This window comes from Manihot esculenta, chromosome 2 (assembly GCF_001659605.2).
Source record: "Manihot esculenta cultivar AM560-2 chromosome 2, M.esculenta_v8, whole genome shotgun sequence".
Lineage (NCBI taxonomy): Eukaryota > Viridiplantae > Streptophyta > Magnoliopsida > Malpighiales > Euphorbiaceae > Manihot > Manihot esculenta.
The window spans coordinates 4,587,921-4,604,786 of record NC_035162.2 but is presented as its reverse complement, the minus strand read 5'-3'; the positions used below and the strand labels follow the sequence as shown (position 1 = coordinate 4,604,786).

At 33.4% G+C, this 16,866-nt stretch overlaps 3 protein-coding genes across 3 annotated transcripts; all 3 read right to left on the bottom strand.

Moving 5' to 3' along the window:
- Nucleotides 1-220: 220 nt before the first annotated feature.
- Nucleotides 221-6,991, bottom strand: LOC110608692 (agamous-like MADS-box protein MADS2). The gene is made up of 8 exons (XM_021747968.2): nucleotides 6,711-6,991; nucleotides 2,358-2,436; nucleotides 2,123-2,184; nucleotides 1,829-1,928; nucleotides 1,362-1,403; nucleotides 1,233-1,274; nucleotides 612-748; nucleotides 221-514 (listed from the first exon to the last, which is right to left on the bottom strand). Exons 1-8 carry the CDS (start codon nucleotides 6,893-6,895, stop codon nucleotides 430-432), a joined length of 732 nt encoding a protein of 243 aa, XP_021603660.1. The 5' UTR covers nucleotides 6,896-6,991; the 3' UTR covers nucleotides 221-429.
- Nucleotides 6,992-12,091: 5,100 nt separating this feature from the next.
- On the bottom strand, nucleotides 12,092-14,741 carry LOC110608486. Its single transcript, XM_021747727.1, has 2 exons — nucleotides 14,515-14,741; nucleotides 12,092-12,495 (listed from the first exon to the last, which is right to left on the bottom strand). Exons 1-2 carry the CDS (start codon nucleotides 14,625-14,627, stop codon nucleotides 12,270-12,272), a joined length of 339 nt encoding a protein of 112 aa, XP_021603419.1. The 5' UTR covers nucleotides 14,628-14,741; the 3' UTR covers nucleotides 12,092-12,269.
- A 458-nt stretch (nucleotides 14,742-15,199) lies between these two features.
- Nucleotides 15,200-16,622, bottom strand: LOC110610132 (transcription factor MYB2). The gene is made up of 3 exons (XM_021750000.2): nucleotides 16,350-16,622; nucleotides 16,079-16,208; nucleotides 15,200-15,979 (listed from the first exon to the last, which is right to left on the bottom strand). Exons 1-3 carry the CDS (start codon nucleotides 16,477-16,479, stop codon nucleotides 15,481-15,483), a joined length of 759 nt encoding a protein of 252 aa, XP_021605692.1. The 5' UTR covers nucleotides 16,480-16,622; the 3' UTR covers nucleotides 15,200-15,480.
- Nucleotides 16,623-16,866: the final 244 nt, after the last annotated feature.

Genomic DNA, 16,866 nt, shown 5'->3' with positions numbered 1-16,866 from the left:
GCCCGGCCCCGTTTCTCTGGTTTATGCCATTCAGACAAAAACATTTGGGCAAATGTGTATTGCATTCAATCAGACATCTAGACATGAAATCAATTATCATCATGCATTCTCTGAAGAGTTGTTGAATTCTACTGGAAGGGGCTACTTATTGTCGTATAGGATATACGTCATTCAATATTCCAAAAAAGAAAATTGTTGCAACAATATTCAGACAACACACTTAGCAGGTGAAAGAGATAATTAAGTCAGGAGTTGTAGCAAACATTTATGAACTTACATGCCTGTTTGGTTCCATGGCTAAAAGGTTTCATATATGGAAAGTGCATATGCCCTTGAAATCATTTACATATTTGCCAAAACAACCAGAAAGCAAAAGCATATCACCCAAGTCTTATGAGCAATAAAGCAGCAAAAGAGCATGCACAAAACTCAAAGCATCCATCCTGGGATGAACCCATTGACTTGCTGGGCATGAGTTGTGGCATTCATCTGGTCTGTACCTACAGGGTTGTAGCTGTATGCACAACCCATCAAGTTCAAGAAAGACAGGGTTTGAAAAGTGTGACTAATCTTTGATTGAATTTGTACAATTGCTGGAGTTGGAAGCTTACCCTATTTGCAATGTGGGATTGCATTCTAATGGCTGGAATAGCTCCTGAGATTGAGGATGCTGCTGTCCATATGACATACTTTGCTCACCGCCTTCCCACGATGATCGAAGGCTATTCCTTGCACTTATCTCATCCAGCTGACAAACAAGCATCAAAGTTCCATTGATTTATTTTTTCCATGGTTCATGGAAGAAAGGAATATACCGTGTGAATATTTGAAAAGTTTAATTAGTCATCTAAATCCTAGAGATCATAACTAAAAGTAGGTGGAACAGAAATGACCCAATGAGGCAATTTTAAAACAGAAATTTCCATGGACACTGGAAATGAGCTACATATGGCCTTTTGGTTTTATCTTTTGCAATTTTCAGTTGTGAGAAAACATAGTTAAAGAGAAGCATCCATGAAATTCTGACCATTTCTTCAATTTAATTATCAGAAAAGCCAGTAAAATGAAAATAGATTCCTGATTCTCAAGAGGAATGGAAGGGGAGATTCAAAGATTATTAGCATAACAGAAGCAGGACATTTCATGCATTCCACAGCCAAATAGATAGCAATTGAGCAAAGCATGCTGAAAGATAAAACGGACTGTTGAATTTCTAGAGCTAAAGCTCCTACCTTTATTGTCAAAGCTCTGTTAGCTTCTAGCAGCAATTGTTCCTGTATCAAAATAGTCGTCAGTGAGCATTAGAAGCAACACAAAAGTGAATTCTATTCATCATATTTATACCTACAATTTGCAAATACCTTGTTTTGAAGATCAGAAAGCTGGTCAAGCATAAACTGGGTCTGCAAAAGCAGTTTAGTTTAGTTTTGGATAAACTAACAATGTCAAACAATCTGTGAAAGCAATACACTGATCTCTCCAAAAAATATACTGGAACTTGAGAAATGCTATGAAAGCCTGAACACTTTCTAAAAACAAATTCACTGAAAGAGAGAAATGTACAACCACCTTTTCAGCTATTAATATAAAAACATATAATTATTGGAAAAGAAAGATCTGTAATCATAGTCAGAATAAACTTTAGGTTACAGTTAGAACAAGCCTCTCCCCTTAGCATATGTCTTCTCTACCATTTCTTGCCTATATGACACTTAAACATAATGCTTGCTTCATTAAACCAAAAGGGATCTTCTGGTTTGTGCAGTGTCAGCAAGTTAGGTATTCTAGTGATTGTAAAGCAAATATGCAAGACCACAGATTCATTTACCCTAGTGGACCGAACTTGCTTCAGCGATGACTCTAACTGACGCTCAATCTGCTCAAGCTCCTTGGTGTTCAGAGGTCCCAAGTCCTCCCCAAGAAGGTTCCTGGACCACCAGGGCAAAGGCATTTCATGAATAAAAATTTCCCAAACTTAACAATGAAGTTGCAATAATTTAAATTTGAGAATTGAACGAGAAACTTTTCAAACACGTCAGCTTGTGTATCATTTAGGTTCAGATTTTATAGCAAATTTGAGAAAAAACACTGATCCAAGATGCCTATGATTCTGGTTTCTTACCTCTGAGTTCGTTGCAGGGACTCAAATTTAGCTTTCAATTTCAAGTACTCCCTGTAGCTGCTCTGTTTACAACAACCAAAATCTTAAAAGAAAACAAATTAAATACAAATGCTCATTCTATGGCATCTCAAATGGCAGACTATAACAAAGATGCACATAATGAACTCATGGCCACTATTCCTATATTCCTTAGTCTTCCATATTCTTGGAGACATAATATAACAGTGTAAACTACCTCGAGCTCCTTGGCAGGTTTGTTGACTTCCACCGCTCCATAGCTGCACTTTTGATACCTGTCCAATGTCTTGAGCATGCTGAAACCAGGACAAAAACAAGATAAAATGTATCCAATAACAAGGAATTCAAGTCGGGTGGACCACAAACGTAGAGAACTACATACTAAATGGGTACCAACCATGGTTAATTAACAAACATAAAATAATCAAATAATTTCTCCTTGCTATTTGACTTCATATCATGTTTTAATATTTCAAAGTATTGCAGACATCAGACAAATGCCTTAAGCAATATGTTTACGTTGATTAGGCTTTTAGTTTCCAGAAAATATTTAAATCGAAGAAGATTAAACCATTCAAACTCAAATAATTTGATAGTTTTAGTTGCAAATTATACAGTAAAGCGGTGATACCTGTCTATACAGTACAACAATCTAAGAGATGTACAACTATATAAATATAGTCTAATAATAGATGAGTAAATCTAAAAATATATTAATTAAAATAGTTATATTCAGACTATAAAATAAATGTGTTTTTTTTTTCAATAAATACTTATCTTCCATGAATCAAGGGAAAATCAATCTTCACAAGCATACCATTGACAATGGTTTTCTAACTCATTTCTTTATATTATAAGACAGTTTCAACTTCCGTTATATGATAAACTGAGCCTTCCCAGTAAAGAATTCAGAAATATAAGTTAGTGAGGCAATATACATGAGAAGTTATATACGTAGACATTGATGTTCTGAAATCCAGAGAATAGAGTTTACAGTATGAGTATAAGTTTAAATTGAGAGGAAGACATTCCCTTTTATCCCTTTCCACTATCTCTATCACTCAGATTCGTACATATGGACGCATCAGAGCCCTTCCACGTCAAGCAACCATTTAATTCCTACCGGTCCATGCAGGCAGAACTGCGAAGTGACTGGATCTGTCTTGCCTACCCCATCACATCACCGGGACTGAGTTCCCCAGGGGATGGGCCTGCGGACGTGTCTGGTCCGACCTGTTTCATATCTCCGGGTCGGGGCGCTCCGCATGGACTGGTTTGTTCATGAGAAAGGCCTTATGGATTTTTAGTCAGTATTTTTATCTTAGACCCAGTCTCATCCAGGATAAGAAAAGCCCGGCAGTCATCGGACATAATATTTAAGATAACTTTTAAAATTTATAAAGGCAAACCTAATAAACGTATGTATTAACTATATCCACAAAGAATCTCAGGATGGAAGAGTTCAACAACTGCAAAACCAAGTTTTTGTGGCTAAAGTGTGGATTACTTCATTGTATGGCCAAAAAATTGAGGGTGGATAATTGATGCTGATCATGAAACGAGGAAGAAAAGGTTCTAAGTAACCTTATATCCCTAGCTTATGGATTCAATCTTTGGATATCATGATAAATTCTAAGAATAGATTCCATTTACCTAAAAGCAAATGCATCCAATAGGTTGCCAAAGGAAAAAAAAGAATGTTAAGTAAACTTTCTCTTAAATACTGTAAACCAAAGGGGGGCAAAACAGACATTGCCAATCATAATTTTACGTACTCATGTCATGTGCTTGAACTTGTCTATAAAGAATTGAATTTTAGAAATATAACTTGCAAAGTGAATGAAGATGACCAAGATTTCCTTTTTTAATTATCATATTCAGAAATATAATAAGATAAAGAAATCAATTCTTTTAATTTAAAAAATAATAATTTGAAATCATGAAAAAAAATAATACGGTTGTGTGCAAATTAATTATTTTTTTATATGATTTATTCCAAATGAAGCATTAATAGAAAGAAGGTTATAGATCATGCATGACAAAGACCATACTATGAAATGCAATGAATCATAAAAGAGACCATCTTATGAAAGAGCATTTTTTGTCAAATGAGATAAAATTTAGAGAACTATGTCAAGGGGAAAACTAAAAAAACTAACAGAAATATCAATATTAAATCATAATGTGCTAGCTTAATATACCATAAAAGAAAAATACTCAACCAAGTAATTAGTCATTAGTAAGCCTGTCAAACAAATATTAATCATTCGTAAAGTTTTTCTTAAATTAAAAGAAAGTACTCAAGCAGTTAGTCACAAGAGACGAGGAAATAGATTATGATATGCATGTATTTCATCGTAGACCATGAACTTTGGCTACATTAAAAAACAAACATGTCTAGTTTCGGGAATGTAGGGTCCTTTCAACAAATTAACAAAAGCTTGACCTATGAAAGAAATTAAGCAGACAATATAATTTATTCATACTTCATTGCCTTGCCTATCTTGTTGCACATAACGAAGTATTTTCGAAGTGAGCAAAGAATTTATAAAGGAGAAATTGCTCTAAGATTTAAATCTTTATTACTAAATTGAGCAAACTCACTTGCTAATTGAGCTATCTTGAATTAATTATTTGTAAACGAACCGAGTCGAGTCGAGTTTTGAAGAACTCAAACTTGATTCGTTAAAAACTTTTCTGTTCGAGCTGAATTTGAGCTTTACTCATTTTGAACTCAGCTCGAGCCGAGTATTAAAAAGTTCAAGTTTGACTCGTTTAGCAAACGAGTCGAGATTTTATTGAGTTTAGTCTCGAATAGTTCACGAGTAGTTCAATTTATGTTACATGTATAATGAGTTTTAGTTTAAAATTAATAAATTTAAAACTAAAATAATTTTAGTTAAATAAGTATATTTACAAATTAGCTCATAAACTTATAAAGTGAGCTTTTAAATCTTAGTGACCCAAATATACGCAAATTTAAGTGTGTAACAAAACTATATAGAGCTGAATTTTAGAAAATTTAGGTTTGGCTCATAAAATTATATGTAAAGTTTGAGTTTATTTCTCTTATGATAATAATCTCAACTTACTTAACGAAACTATTCACGAGCCTATTCGTGAGTCTGCTCATGAACTCAGAAACAAGTCGAACTCACGAGACCTAACGAGTCGATTATTATGAAGTTCAACCTTGACTCATTTACCAAACGAGCATAAAAATTAAGCTCGAAGTTGGTTCGTTTAGAAATCGAGTCGAACTCGGTCGAGTTTTTATTGAACCGAATCTCGAGTAGCTCACGAACGATTTGGTTCATTTACACCCTTATCTTCTCTATGCTGCCATTGCCATATGTTTTATGCAAATGCATGTAAAAGGAATGAGATTTTATAAAAACTTTGGAGGAAGGAAATTTGGCAATAAATCCTAAAAGGATGATCAAATATCCAAAATAGGGAGATTACGTCTAAGGAAAATATGCGCTTATATAAGCATAAAAATTTTTAATTATCGATTATGTATAGGGATGAATATATCTTTTAAATATATGGATTAATCATCGATTAATCATACATAATCAATGGTTAGAAAATTTATATTCATAGAATCATTTGTCTTTCTTATTTTAAGAGATTAATTATAAAAGAGGATAAGGTCTATTATTTAATTTTATTAAGTACGTTTTGCTTCATTGAAAGATGTGTTGTACGGATTCCAGCGGCAAGGGAGAACTTCATATACCTATCATGTAACAGATGAAAATAACCATGATGTCTAGCTTTTATACAGTCTGCACCTCCATTTCAGAAGGATGCATGAATTACAAGAAGTTCTGAAGCTAATCTTTTGAACTTCTTTTCTCTATTGTTATATGGCCAAACTTTTTAACAGAAAGCGAGCAGAGATAAGAAAGATTAGAAAAGAAAAGAAATAAAAGCTCGATACCTAGTGGTATGAGGAACACCGGACATAAAAGTTGTTTCTTTCTTTCAACATAAGGAAAAAAAACAAACATAGTAGAAGAGTCGGAAATAAGCAAGGAAAATTTTGAGAATGGAAGTGTAGCTTCTGTCTTTAGATCAAAATTGACAGCTATGCAGTGTTAAATAATCACTACTGCTGAATTTCACATAAATACATAATTGACCAAAAATATTAATTATAGCTCAACGAAAGACCAGCTAAAAATCTCCAAGTAAAAAAAAAAAAAGATTCAATTTTGATTCAGATCTCACAAGAATCAGAAAGCGGATCAATCAAAACCTAAATTGAACATCAAAATGAGCTCATGAAGGTCACTGCAATTGTCAATAAAGTGCAACAGTTATGATCCCAATAAGCCATAAAAAGTAGGAAAAAAAAATAAAAAGCAAAACAAAAATAAAAATTATGAGACAGAAAGAGTTTGATGAATTGAAGCTTGATTTGCAGGATATTAATCAAAGCAAAATCTGAAAGTTCATGAGCATAAATCAAGCAAACAAGCAGATCGCACACATCTTACATACTCGAGCATGCGTGCGTGTGTAGAAAGAAAGACAGAGAGAGAAAGAGAGGAAAGATTCATACTTAGAGATGCTACTGAACTCATAGAGCTTGCCACGGTTAGAGAAGATGATGAGAGCAACCTCAGCATCACAGAGCACAGAGAGTTCATAGGCTTTCTTCAGCAACCCATTCCTCCTCTTTGCAAAAGTAACCTGCCTGTTTATCTTGTTCTCTATCCTCTTCAGCTCCACTCTTCCCCTCCCCATATCCCTATCTAATTATAAACCACAAACCAAATTAGACCTCTCTCTCCTTTATTTCTATATAGATATATAAACAAATGTAACTCTATATTATCCAAAAGATTGTATATTTGTATATGTTTTACTCTTTTCTCTCCTTCTTCTCTTGCTCTTAGAAAACAAGGTGATCTCTCTTTTATGGGTCAGTGCTCAAATGTAACCATAAATGTGAAAAACAAGAGAAAGTTGGAAACTTGGAAGAAACCCTAGAGAAAGGAGAAGATTTTTGTTTTTGGGTTCTCTTCTTTTTCTCTGCTCTTCCCTTTTCTTCAATATTTAACCTCAGGTTTCAATTTAACATCACCATGAGTAAATTGCAGCTAGCTAGGGTTAGTTGTTCTTTCTAGTTTCATGTAACCCTCAGTTTTGTGTTACTGTTCATTTTCAACCATAATGTCCACTCTTTTTCTATGGGCGTGTGTTACACGCCTCTATGTATTCCTTGCGTGGGGATTTCGGCATGTCTCTTCACGCTCTGGAACTGAGAGTGGTGATGAATTGCGATGTTTAGCGAATCAAATTTTGAGCTCTCTTTCCTAGTTGTCTTTAGAAGTGGCAGAACGTCGTCAGCAACCTTAAAATGGACGAACACGTGTCCATTCTACATTGGCTTTACGTCACCATCGACCTAATTTCTTTAACAATTTTTAGCCGACAAATAAAAAATAAAATATTAATTTTATTAAATTGCCCCGACGAGTTTTTTTTTTTAAGGAAAAAAAATAATATATATATATATATACACATAAATAAATTACTTAATTGAGTCACTTCCGTTTTGTTATTGTGATAAAACCTATTATATGTCAATTTTTATATATTATAGTTTATATGCATTTTTGTTGAAATCAATACAGCTCGTTGATCGAATTTTTTCCCAAAAAAAATCTTATGTTCTATCTTATTTTTTCCAATTGTAAATGCTTCAAAATTAAAAGAAATTGAAATATTTACAGTCATTGTATAATCAAGTTAATTAAAGTAATTTTTACAATCAGCATTGAAAATATTAGGCAGCAACAGACTACACATTTTTCTCTTTTTTTTTAAAAAAAAAAACAAATAAATGGACGGTTGAGAAATTAATTAACGCCAAAAAAATTATTGGGAGATGTAATGTTCAGGTTCCTTTTCCAAAATTCACAATCAAAGTAAATTTTGTGTATATATACTAATTAAGAATAGACGAATAAAAATAATTAAAAAATAAAAAATGATTTGTTTAAAAAATTTATAGTATAATTAATAAATTTATTTATTTTTAAAATTTAATATTTTAATTTTTAAAATTTAATTCTATCAAAATCTGTAATTTTTTTATAAAAAATATTGTTAGTAAATAAAAAAAATGACCTAAGCCTCCTTTTATTTTTTTTTTCTTTTTACTCTCAATATATTCTACTTTTATATTCATCATTTCACCGTTAAAAAATACATTAAAAAAAAGTTCCTTCACAGATTAAAATAATAATTGAAATTTCAAACTCAATTAAAATTTAATATTCAAACTTAATAATTTAACAAAAATTTAAATAGATAAAATTTCAATTATCAAAAATTAAAAAATCAAAACCTAACAGAATAATTGCTGCTTCTGTTGCCTATCTACCGTGTTCATCACTGTTTATCATGGACCACTTCTCACATCAAGCAATTTTCTTATTGTTGGCTAATTCATTGCCTGCACCTCATTGTCACTCGTTGTTGCCTTTGATGGTTGATCCATCACCTGTCGCTCCATCGCTCGCATTGCTCTGCATATCGGTCGCATCTCCTGTCGATTTGACGCGAGTTTCTACTTGCCACTGCTCACCGTCGTCCTTTGCTTGCATTTCCCACCAAACAATGTTACTTATCACTCGCATCTCTCATTGCTCACGTCGATCATCATCTCGCACGGCTTAATCGGTTGCTATTGCATGCGGCTTGGTCGATCGCCATCGCACTATTGCTCACCATCTCACACTGTTAGTCGTTGTGATCCTTCACTCCTCCATCTTCTTTGACCAAGCATGAATAATGAACATGAGAATTTGAAAAGAACGGAGATGATTTAGGAATTTGAAAATCGATGAAGAGGATTTAAAAATTTGAAAAGTTAGAAGTAATTTTTATTATTAATAAGAGTATTTTTAGAACTAATTTTTAGTCTCTTTTCTTCTATCAAGATTAAATCATTGACTTAATAAAATTATTGAATGAAAAAATTTTCAATTCTGATGAAATTAAATTTCAAAAACTAAAATGTTGAGTTTTAAAAATAAAAAAATAAATTTATTAATTATACTATAAATTAAAAAATACAAAAATAATTTTCTCTTAAAAGAAATTTTGCAATCATGATTATGTAAAGGACTGTAAAGAAAGACGAATTATTTGATTTGATTAAACAAAATAGAGAGTGAGAAATCACAATCAGAAACAGTATATTGTCAATGGAAGTAGTACTCAAATTATACACATGAGACATATTGAATATGATGGATCCTTGCAAACAGTGCTCAATAATAAAGCTTTAAACTATCAATAATAAAGCATTATCTTCAATTGTTTAAAATAAATATTTTTAAGGATAATTAATTTTAACTTGTGTTTTTATTTTTGTAATTTTGCAGTGCCAAAAAAATATCTAGTCAGAATTATAGATTTTAATAACTTAAAACTGATTTAAATAACTTACTTGCACATGTATGTGTCCATTAATTTAAAAAAAAAAAGAATTTAATTAAGCATTATCACTAATTAAGCATTCTCCTCTAATTACCAAAAAGGTTTTCCGCAGAGGGATCTTAGCTGGAGAGAGTTGCTTTTCACCAAGAATTCCATGCCAAAAATGGATAAAGGTGAAAGTGCCAAAATAGACATGTAGTGATCAACTGAGATTATACCCATTACAAATTCCAAAAGTAAAAGAGGGAAAATTTCAATATAATCCACAATATGGTTATAAAATTGAAGGGTTTTGAAGGCTACATAGGTAATTCCACTTTATGCATAATGTGTATCACCATGTGGCAAATGTACTGTAGCCACTAGATGAAGCAAATGCTTAGGATTGTTTTTGTGTTGGGAAGCCATAAAAAGCACACTTCTAAGGTGAAGGTGAAGAAGTAGTGGTTATGGTATTTTCTTGATATATAAGAGAATGCATATGCATAATGCGTCTGTAAAGGGGTAGTTTGGTCAATTTTCATATTGTGGAGGAAATGAATTCACTACTAAAATAGGAAAGCTATATCATGTAGAAGCATCCTATTGATGAAGAAGTGGTCCTTATCAAAGGGATGGTTGGCTTCCATTCATTTAGTGGGTCAACTATTTCAATACCACCAAATTGGCCTAATCAACAACCCATCCGAAACTGTTCAATGAAAGAAATTGGAGAAAAATTACATTTATTTTTAAATTAAGGAAGTCTTCCACAGCCAACAAGTCTTTGGTTGTACTAGCTCAGAAAATGTTTAGTTGTTTCAATGTTTGGGAATTAAAATATATCAATTTTGACTTTAAAATAATTTTAAACGTTATTTTTAAGTAATACATTTATAATGATACATGCAAAACAAATATGATAATTAAGTAAAAAAATCACTAAATATAAATATTTTGCATTGAAAATTGCAACTTAATCATCTTAGAACTAATGAGAAATATTTTTTTAAATATCTTTCATTTTATTAAAAATATCAAAGTTAATTATTTTAAAAAAAATGAAAAGAAAATAAAATCATACCAAAAATACATGCAGGAGATATTGTTCCCTCCTAGCTTTTTCTGCATTTACATGTTCTACCAAGTGCTAAATAAAAGGAGTTTTCAACTTTACAAAAAGAAAATTGAATGGTCAAATTCAATGGCAAAAGAAAAAAGGGATATCTAGTTCTGCATCATCTCAGAATTAGAAACTAATTTATCCTTTTAATTACTTTTATATATTTTCAACTTTCTGTGCTAATTCAATTTCTTTTTTTTTTAGTGGTACTATTCTTATATGAATTCATTATATTGTAGTATTTTCTCTTTATCTTTTTTCTTTTTTCTCAATAATGAAAAGTTTATTTTTTTATAAAATTAAAACTACAGTTTTATTATTATCCTTAAAATAATGAAAATTGATGCATGCAAAACAGCATAATGAAAATATTTTTAAGTAGTAAATATTTAAATGTTATCATCATCCACCATGACCATAAAAACCAGCAAAAAACGTGTCAACATCACAACTCACCTTCTCATGTACCTGCCCGAAGACCATGTCTTTTATCAGGTCTAACCTTGCAGAACTGACAGGTGTCAATAGAAACAAGTACAGTCGACACATGTCGGTTTTCTACTCGCTCTAATAAACAGTGCCAGGTGATGCCGAAGAGTCAATCGCCGTACACTGAATTACGCCGAAATATCTGAACAGTGATTTAGTAATTGATATGATACGTGTCGAGAGCAGACAACGCGAGCATGGACGTGAGGTGAATGTCTCCGGCCCCGGGCGAGGCTGTTGATGCCTGTCGGACGCGTGCTTAGAAAAGTTACTGTGCAATAATTGGACGCTGTCATTTTACATGTTTACCCTTTGGATTCTGCGTTTTGTGAATACCGTACAGTTATTTGATTGAAAATATTCTGCATCTCTGTAGGCTGTAGCTAATAAAAACAGCGAAGATCACAGGGGAAAGCGAACCTATGGCACTGGCACATGTTAGCCTTGTAATTCATTTAGGCAAGAGAATCCCGTTGGTGAATAGCCTTTACATGGCTCAGATTCAAGCCAAATCTCAGTATTGGAAAACCCAAATCAATCTAAATGTATCGATGAACTAGACTAATATGTCCAAATGCCATTTCAGTTACATTTGAAAAAATATCATGTGCTAGAGACAGAATTTGAAGATTTTTTTTTTAAAGCAAGAATATGTGCTTTGCTTTGGCCTCAGGAAACAAATTGCATTTCAAGAAGATGCCATGCCATACCATCAGGATTGCAGCCTATTACTAGCTACCAACCTCAAACCTCAGAGATTCTATCCATCTCTAGCTACTGCCTGTTCTCTTCTAACACTGTTTAGGTTGCCATGGGATTTTCTAACAAACCCATCTTATCTTATCCCCAACTTTACATCATTCTGATTCTTAGGAGAGAAGCATTCTTTATGCACCAACTTTACATATATTGTTATTCATACCAATAACAATATTTTAATTTTTAATATGAAAAATTAAAATTACAATGTACTACTTATGGAATTACAGTCCAGAGTACAGAAGATACATAGTAACAAGCAAATTAAGCTTGAACACAAGAAGAGAACCTTTTTTTAAGAACAAGATCTACATATAATTAATCAGACGGTAGTTTAGAGCAATCAGGGCAGCAAAAATGACCTCTAGCTTGGCAATTAGTACATTTAAAGGTTTTCACCTTTGATTCTCCACCAAGGGACTGATACAAGTCATCCATCATGTTAAATCTTAACGCTCCACCTTCCTTCACTGATCCAATTCCTTTACATTTTGTACATGCTATCATCCTTAGATCGCCGCATGTCTTGCACATCTCCAGAGAGCTGCGGATTTAAGGAGTTGTACATAAGCAGAGTTGCAAAGAATCATACTTAACTCTTAAAATTTGCATTACCATTGCACAAGTATTCTTCATTTTCTACATTTGTTCTCATCTACCTGCAGCATCTAATTGACTGACACAGTGAAAATTTCGTGAACCTCTGCCTTTAGACTTTAGGTTTTCTTGCGCTTGTATAGCTGTGTGTTTGCAGACGTCTATAAATATGTGCAACAGAATAAAAATAAAACCAGAACAAGTAGATAGGTTATGCGAAACTTTAACCCCTTCAGCTTATGCCAATACTAATATGCTATCTAATTTCATCAAATTCAATTCTGCCTCTGAATTATTAACCAGTGCCACATCTCCTGCCCAAAATTGAGATGAAGTTAGCTTCTGAATTTGCTAACTAGAGCAATTTAGTTGACCTCCTTGACATTGCCTCGCTTATAATTTCAATTCCACAACAGTTCAAATTGTTTACAACATTTAGATTTGAAGTATATGATTGAATGAAACAGAACAGAAGTTTCTGCTTTTCACAAGTCACCCACAAGATGCATCATCTTTATTCACTCAACAATGTGATATGCTAGTACAACTGAAGTTGTTAAACCTGAAAAGATGGATAATGGTGCTGATTTGAACAGCTCATAACTAGATTAATGATGATTTAGATGGTAGTATTAGTAGTTTGCACTAGCTGTTAGTTTGTTAGTCTGTTAGACAGGAAACTACTCTGATTGGTTATAAAGTAACAGCTCAGTTGTAGCAATTATTTTTCTTCAACTGTATATAAGCTCTTTGTCAAATAAGAGATTCATTTCATCTTATTCATCTGATTTCTGTCATTCCTTTATGCTGTTTGTTCAAAGACTTGTTAGAACTTCATTTCAACACAAATTCTCTTTGACAAAACAACTAAAACATGGCTACAATTAAAACCTCTAGAACCCTGTGCATTTATCAATTTACAGTGGACAACGGCAGTATGGGGAAAGAGCAGTGTAGAATTATACTCCATAATGGTAGTTAAAGAATCACTTAGCACTCCATAATGATAATTAAAGGATCACTTATCTTTCGCTTTCTCTATCTGACTCAATGATTTCAATCTTAAATTCACAGTCAATTTTCCTTGCAAAGATGTGTGATACCTTCAGTTGCTCAAATATCTAAATAATATGGCAAATTTATCTAATACTATATCGAGTTTTTGTTTTTGGACAATCTTTTCTACATCTATGCGTCACTATTTATACTAATTTGTTACAAGAACTACCAATCACATCAGCTCCTATACAGTCTTTGACTTCTCCTAACCTCTTACAACTCATCACCAATTCTCACTCCAAAATTACAATCAGACAGCTCTACTTGGCCTATACTTAACCTGCCGGTATTTTTTCTCTTGTATGTGACAATAGTCTACAACTGGGAAATCATTACATTTGCAATTGACACTAATCACTAACCCTTCTGAACAGTTCAATGCATAATTTAGTATGATAATAGATAAGCCAAATTCATGCAACTTCTAAGCATCTCCAATCATTGCTATATCAGATAAAGATCGAACTGAAGTTTAAAAAAAAAAAAAAAAAAAAGAGACAAGAAAATGGGAACAACTAAATGCAATCATAAAATTAGAGTGTGCAGTACCCAAAAACAAAGGAAATCCATACTAAATTATCCATTTGATTTCTTTTATCAGAACCAATTATAACATTTAGCAGCCCACATCCTAAAAACTGAGAACAATCCATCCTTAAATATCCAATTGCTTTCATAACTTTCACAAATTGCACAAAGCACAAGCATTTTCATTCACATGGTTAACTTGCAATGAATTTGAAAGCAACCACTATAAAAACAACAATCCAAAAAAAGACCCAGAATCATGGGGACCCTTGTGAACACCATCAACGGGCAACAGAACTTCTAAGTCATATCAGTATAATATGAAACGAAGATAATAACCCAGAAACAGAAGCAAAGTATAACATAGTTTCTTTTATACCTTCTCTGTGAATTAGAGATGAAAGAGTCGATTTTCGGCGCAGCAATGGTGCAACATAGGAGTAAGGTTCCCACCCCAAGTCCTGCCACTTCACTTGCTGTAATATTATTCATCTCCTCCTCAATTGGGTTGCGCAAGTACGTGTTTCAACAATATCGCACTCTTATATTTGTGCAGGATAGCGTTATCCAGTTTTATAACAGTTCAGTTGGTTTGGGCGTCGCGCGACTGCTAATAGCGCCGCGAAAATCGCAACCTTGCAGGCTCCAGACCTGCATGGGCCAAATCACCTTCTTCTAAAATTCATGATTGGACTTGTTTTAAAACAAATTGGCCCATGGTATTCTGTATATTGCTTAAATCATGTGAAATCTGCTTACTGCAAATATCACTAAACCCTGTTGGTTTTCTATCTTTGGGACCAAAACATAAAAAAAAAAAAAAAAAAAAACTAAAACCCTGTTGGTTTCAGTTGAAATTTAATGGATTCTGAATCAGTTTTGCACTTCCCAATTGGCACAAGAATTATGGCCACTTTTTTTTTTTGAAATATTATGGACACAATATTTTTATATTTATTATTTTTAGATAAATATATTTTTATGTTTTGAATCATAATGCACAAGGTTTATACAAAATTTGTTCCATAATAAGATCATTTCTAGAAGATGATAAACTTGCATTTTAGTAAGGATCGATATCTTATTCAAATTCCATAGATGCATAGTGGGAGAACAACCTCATTCTACCACTGAAATGGCCTAAGACAGAACATGTGTGGAAGAATAACTCACTAGTCGCTACTAATTAAAATGTATCAAATACAAACAGCAACTCGCATAGTTAGAGAGTTCATGGCAAAATTAGCCAGCTAACCTTGGGGACAAAAACCCCATAACAAGATTCAAAGATACTCTCATTATTATCTGCTGACACAAATTAATAATGTTCCAAAACCATTAATTCTTAGAAAATGTATCCTCCAGCGCTAGAATAGGTATTGTCTGAACCCCCTGCAAAAGAAAAAGCTGTTGCTTGATTTTGCTTGGCAATCTTGCTGCAGTTACTAGCATGATCAACCTGATCATCTAGGTTCCAGAGGCCACCCCAGAGTACTCCATCTTCCACCATAAAATCTGCCCATGATGGAATATCTTGATACATCACAGGCAAGCATTGACTTTCCAGATCGGGACCCATGAAAGCCATCTCTTGTTTTTCTTGTGCCTCATGGATTTTTCCTTCACTTGTAAAGTTGATCGCTTTCATTTTATCGTCACCCAGCTGCTGCTGCTGCTGCTGCTCTTGTTGTTGCTGTAGCTGCAACTTTTTGTTGAGAACTTGAGCTTTTCGCTTTTCTTGTTTATGACTAGAGGATTTTTCTCTTTTCTTGAAATGGGTTCTCCAGTAGTTCTTTATCTCATTATCTGTTCTCCCTGGCAAGTATCTAGCAATAGTCGACCACCTGTGCATATATATTAATATATCTAATTTAATATGAAAATTTGAACTTTAACAAGGATGGGAATGAATATACAAGAAAAGCAAGAGAGAGTTGCATTACTTGTTGCCCCAGAGAGCATGCAGTTCAATTATGATGCCTTCCTCTTGAGGTGTTATTTGGCCTCTCTTAAGGCCAGGCCTCAGGTAGTTCACCCACCTCAGCCTACAGCTCTTGCCACTCCTATTCAAACCTGCTCACACCCAGTAGCAGTTAAAACATAGGGAGATGGCCAAAAAAAAAAAAAATCAATCCTTGTCAAACAAGTAAACAGACAGTAGGAATATCTTCTTTTTTTTTTCTGATGAAAATATAATGCTCTCTCTCTCATTACCTGAACCCCTAGCCACAGAAGTCCATCTTCCTTCTCCATGCAATTTGACATATTCACTAAGCAACTTGTCCTCTTCAGGAGTCCAAGGACCTTTCCTCCATCCTTGTTGAACAACTCCCCAATCCATCATGGCTACAATATGATTCTTTCACTTTGACTCTTCCCTATAATATGTTGTCCCCAAATTCTATGACACAAAAATGCACCTAGCCTTCGCTTATATATGTGTGGGTACCATCTCCTTATCAATCTTTTTCACTAACTAAAGTGATATGCATGATCTCATTAGCACTAACTCTTCTAATCTAATTCCTGCTTTAACTTCCTTGTTAACATGAAATTGAAATCATTTCTCCTCCTTCCCAAATCCCATTATCCTAGCTATGACTTGAGTCCAAGTGTTCAGACAAGCTGCTTACAAGCGCAATATCTCCAACCCAATCATCATCCGACATCTGCGTGTTTTAAATCTTCGATACCGTACATTGCATGTCTCTAACTTCCTGTGCAGCATTCC